Source organism: Cebus imitator, unplaced genomic scaffold (assembly GCF_001604975.1).
Source record: "Cebus imitator isolate Cc_AM_T3 unplaced genomic scaffold, Cebus_imitator-1.0 Scaffold170, whole genome shotgun sequence".
In the NCBI taxonomy this organism is placed as follows: Eukaryota; Metazoa; Chordata; class Mammalia; order Primates; family Cebidae; genus Cebus; species Cebus imitator.
In genome coordinates this window covers 4363719-4368818 of record NW_016107485.1, presented here as the reverse complement: position 1 = coordinate 4368818, position 5100 = coordinate 4363719, and the positions used below count along the sequence as shown (strand labels likewise).

The window sequence follows — 5100 nt, the reverse complement described above, 5'->3', positions numbered from 1 at the left end:
ACTGTACCTGGGAGGTATTGGGGTTGGGAGGAGGGGAGGTGAGCTGTCTCCATCAGGGTTCCCCTGTCAAGCCTGAGGAAAGTAGAGAAAAGAAGGAGCCCCAGGAATCTAAAACACCCCAGGCCCTCCCACCCAGTCCCCCAAAAGGAGGAGGGTGCAGCCACCTCACCAGGCCCTGGGAGGTGACTTTTGGGAGAGCAGCCTTACAGCAAGGGCCCTGGAAACAAAAGTGAAACTTAGCGCCCCAGACAAGCAGGGACAAGTCTGCCAAGGAGGCTGTGGCCAGAAGCACAGATCAGGTACCGCTGCCCCTTCCTGCCTGGCAACCCAGCTGGGTCTCAGCCCTGGCCTTTCCCTGCCCCTGCCCCATCCCCAGGCCTGGGCTCCCTCTCCTCTGGCTTCCCTGGCGCCCCCACTCTCAGCCAGGCTCTAGGCTCTGCTGTGTGGTTGCCCCATTGCTGCTTCTGAATGGGCTGCCTCCCCGACCTGTCCCAGCCCAGGCCCCTGCTGAGACTCTCCCCTGAAAGTCATTGCCAGGCTGGTGCTCCCCACCTTGGGAGGGTGCTCCCTCTGTGTGCTTCCCACCATTCTTGGAACGGGCAGAACTGAACTAAAGGATGATTGGATCAATATGGAATTTAATTCACAGTGCTTTGATGAACTTTCTATAAGATTTACTTTGTTTTAAATACAAAGTCTTTCTTATGTGAGGGTGTCAGGGAGGGAGTGGTCTCTGAAGCACAAGATAAATCATCCCTCCCAAGGATGTCTCCACTGTGGGCACAGGAAGATGCAGATGACCCCAAACACATGCTCTTCCTCGAAAATCGCCATAACTTGAAATATAGGAGAAAAACTCAATGATCAGTAGAAATGCTTTTACTTGAAAATTTAGTGAAAAGAGAGCCTGATCCGCAACGGCTCCCTCCTGCAGGGCCGGTGCTGCAGAGGCTGGTCAGGGCTGGCCTGGAAAGGGGCCCCAGCTCCATCTGCCCAGCTCCGTGTCCTGGGCAGGTTACCCTGCCTCTCTGTGCCTCTGGCACCTCCTCTTTAAGATGGGAATGGCCCTGCAGGCCCAGGTCAGCATCACAGGAGCTCAGATCCTCGCAGCACTTAGAAGAGTGGGCCTCGGAATGGAGGTGCTATCCGGTTTTTTTTTTTTTTAATGACAGGCCTTGCTAGGCACAATGGCTCATGCCTGGAATCCCAAAACTCTGGGAAGCTGAGAGGGGAGGATCACTAGAAGCCAGGAGTTCCAGACCAGCCTGGGCAACATAGGGAAACCCCTTATCTACTAAAACTAAGAAAAATAATAATAACGTGAATAGGTAAAATGCCAGAAATTAATTGAACTTAAATACTAAGAACTCTTATTTTGAAGTGGAGAGTTTTATTCACTTCTCTTATTTTTAATGGGTTGGCGGATGGGCGGCAGAAATACTGGGAGGATGAGGGTTCTGCCCCTGGAAAGGCCAGAGTTAGGCCTGAGCTGGGAGAGGTCACCTTGGCCCTGCTGCCCCTGCCAGCATCCCCTCCTCTTCCCCCTCCCTGGTCTTCCTGCTTGGGAAGGCTGCAGAAATGATCAGGACTAGGAGGCTTGAAATTCTCAGAGGTTTTCCAGAAAGCAGAATAGAAAGTAGAAGGGCAACCACCAATCAGAGAAGCCAGAGAAAGGAAGCTCAGACCCTCAGGGAGACAAGAAGTGAGCACAGGGGTCCGGGCCCACAGGAACACACTTTGCAATATAATATTACATTTTAAAAAGAAAGATCCTGGCCAGGCGCGCTCACGCCTATAATCCCAACACTTTGAGAGGCCAAGAAGGGCGGATCACCTGAGGTCAGGAGTTCAAGACCAGCATAGTGAAACCCTGTCTCTAATAAAAACACAAAAGTTAGCTGGGTGTGGTGGCAGGCATCTATAATCCCAGCTACTTGGGAGGCTGAGGCAGGAGAATCGCTTGAACCTGGAAGGCGGAGGATGCAGCGAGCCGAGATCACATCACTGCACTCCAGGCTAGGCGACAGAGCGAGACTCCATCTCAAAAAAAAAAAAAAAAAAAAAAAAATAAGCAGTTGGGTTTGAAAAGTGGCTTGAGCCTGGGGTGACTCCAGAAGGTACTCCCTGCATCTTCGGTTTTCCCCTTTCTGTTGCACAGAAACGTGATGTCTCTGCTAGCAGCCGAAACATTCAGCTTACAGTTTGACAACCGGCGGCGGCGGCGTGGAAAGAAAGGGCCTTCCTACCCCAGGAGGGCATACTTGTGTTACCAGCTGACGCCGCAGAATGGCTCCACGCCTACCAGAGGCTACTTTGAAAACGAGGTGCCACACGGGCTCTCTGGGCACAGGACCGGCAGGGGCTAACCCCATCCGATGTGTGCAGAAAATACGTGAAATGCCTGCCTAGAAATTTCTCAATTGCTGACCTCACACCCTCCGTGTTTTCCTAACCCTCGGTCCCTGCCTCGGTTTTGGCTTAGCTGGGTCTGAGTGGCCCAGCTTCCCTGGGACGCTCCCCATTCCTTCCCATCCCCTGACCTCCCAAGAAGCCATCCCTTCTGTAGAATCCCTTCTGTAGAATGCTCCTTCTGCCCCTCTTTGAGGAAGCTGACTTTTACTTATTCTCCCGATCTCAGCTCAGTCACCACTTTGGGGAAGCTGAGGGGCGGCGCCGCGATCTGAGTGCAACTCCATCACATCCCTGCCTTCCGCTCTGCTGCCTGCCCTCACCTGCCCCGCCTCCTCCCAACCCCCTCACCCCCCCGGCTCTCACCTGCTCTTTAGGATCCCCAGGTTGGACACAGCCTCCTGGGCAGGTGTCCAAAGGCAAAGTCGACAGAGCTTTGGGACTGGGGCATGGAGGTGTCCTCTCCTCCTCTGGACGCTGGATCTTTGTCCAATTTAGAGAAAGCTGTGGAAATCCTGGGACAAATGAATTAACACAGGGGTGCCTGAGTGCAGGGCTGTACAAACCAAGAAAGGCAGGAAGTGGGTGCTTGCCAGGCTACACACTAGAAAGTTCACCGGACAGACCACCTCCGCCCCCCCATCCCCATCCCAGCCCCCCTACCCCCGTCCCAGCCCCCCTCCCCTCTGCCACCAGTCACGTGAATCCCGGCCTCTGTCTTCTTATCTTCCTTCTCTCTGTTTGGGACCCTCTCCAGAAAAATCGCCATGCAGAAATTTGCTTTATTGACGAGATTGAGTCCATGGGACTGGACAAAACCCAGTGCTACGAAGTCACCTGTTACCTCACGTGGAGCCCCTGTCCCTCCTGTGCCCAGAAGCTGGTTGCCTTCGCCAAGGCTCAAGACCATCTGAACCTGCGCATCTTCGCCTCCCGCCTGTACTACCACTGGCGCCGGCGCTACAAGGAGGGGCTGCAGCTTCTGTGGAAATCCCAGATCCCCGTGGAGGTCATGGGCCTCCCAGGTAGGAAGGAGGCTTTGCAGTTCCAAGAGGCCAAAACCGCGGGGTGGGGGTGGAGGTGGGGGGGAATCTGTGGGAGGTCAGGAAGGAAGGATTGTGGCCCAGTTGAGGCCCAAGATCCGACGCCACCCAGGAGGGAGAATTCCCCTGAGAGAGCACTGTCCAGGGAGAGGAAGAGAGGAGAGGGGAAAGGAAGGAGGAGCTCCTGGCGCTGCAGCTGCTGCCCCACCTGGCTGCTTTCTCCTCTTTCATCTCAGAGTTTACTGACTGCTGGGAAAACTTTGTGGATCACGGGAAACCGCCTCCCTTCAACCCCTCTAAGAAGTTACAGGAGTTAGGTGAAGCAAGTCGATCCATAAAGAGACGGCTGGAGAAGATAAAGGTGAGATGCTGTCCTGCTGCTGCCCACTGCCCCCTCACCGCCGGCCTCAGCCCCACTCCTGATCACGCCTCTGCCCTGCTCTTCCCCTTACTTTTTTTTTCTTTTCGCTTTGGAGACAGGGTCTCACTCTGTCACCCAGGCAGGAGCGCAGTGGTGCGATCTCAGCTCACTGTGCGGCCTCTGCCTCCCAGCTTCAAGCGATTCTCATGCCTCAGCCTCCCATGTAGCTGGGAATACAGGCACCCGCCACCATGCCCAGCTAATTTTTGCATTTTTAGTGGAGATAGGGTTTTACCATGCTGCCCAGGGTGGTCTTGAACTCTTGGCCTCAAGTGATCCACCTGCTGCAGCCTCCTAAAGTGCTGGGATTACAGGTGTGAGCCACCGGGTCTGGCCCCACCACCTGCTTCCTTCTTGTGTTCTCCTCTCACACCAAGGGCTCCCAGCTCCTCCCTCTCTCCCTCTTTTGTTCTTTTAGATTCTAGGGGTACATGTGCAGGGTTATTACATGGGTATACTGTGTGATGCTGAGGCTTGAGTCACCCAATCTACTGGAACATGGCATCCAATAGGTAGTTTTTCATCCCTGGTCCCCCTCCTGCCCCCGCTTCTTTTGGGGTCCCCAGTATCTATTATTTCCATCTTGATGCCCATGTGTACCCCTTACCATATACAAAAATTAACTCGGCTGGACACGGTAACTCATGCCTGTAATCTCAGCATTTTGGGAGGCTGAGACGGGTGGATCACAAGGTCAGGAGTTCGAGACCAGCCTGGCCAACATGGCGAAACCCTGTCTCTACTAAAAATACAAAAATTAGCTGGGCATGGTGGTGGGTGCCTATCATCCCAGCTGCTCGGGAGGCTGAGGCAGGAGAATTGCTTGAATCTGCGAGGTGGAGGTTGCAGTGAACCGATATTGAACCACTGCACTTCAGCCTGAGTGACAGAGCGAGACTCCATCCCGAAAAAAGAAAAAAATTAACTCAAGATGTGTGGGGCATGATGACTCATGCTTGTAATCCCAGCACTTCAGGAGGCCAAGGTGGGTGGATTGCTTGAGCCCAGGAGTTCAAGACCAGCCTGGGCAACATGGCAAATCCCCATCTCTACAAAAATATGAAAATCAGCCAGGCATGGTGGCATGTACCCATGGTCTCAGCTGTTCGGGAGGGTGAGGTGGGATGATCGAGTGAGCTCAGGGAGGTGAAGGCTGTAGTGAGCGAGATCATGCCACTGCACTGTAGCCTGGGCAACAGAGTGAGACTTTGCTTTTTTTTTTTTTTT

At 53.9% G+C, this 5100-nt stretch overlaps 1 protein-coding gene across 3 annotated transcripts in view; it reads left to right on the top strand.

Annotated features, from left to right (window-relative positions):
- Nucleotides 1-206: 206 nt before the first annotated feature.
- APOBEC3H (apolipoprotein B mRNA editing enzyme catalytic subunit 3H) overlaps nt 207-5100 on the top strand; it is a 6184-nt gene continuing 1290 nt past the window's right edge. For 2 of the 3 annotated variants that reach the window (XM_017544595.2, XM_017544594.2), the window contains exons 1-4: nt 207-299; nt 2159-2324; nt 3167-3434; nt 3689-3813. In XM_017544595.2, coding sequence (XP_017400084.1) covers nt 2166-2324; nt 3167-3434; nt 3689-3813 — 552 coding nt within the window. In that variant the 5' untranslated portion in view covers nt 207-299; nt 2159-2165. Of the gene's footprint in view, nt 300-2158; nt 2325-3166; nt 3814-5100 lie in introns of all 3 variants that reach the window. The other variant, XM_037744382.1, reaches the window with a different exon arrangement.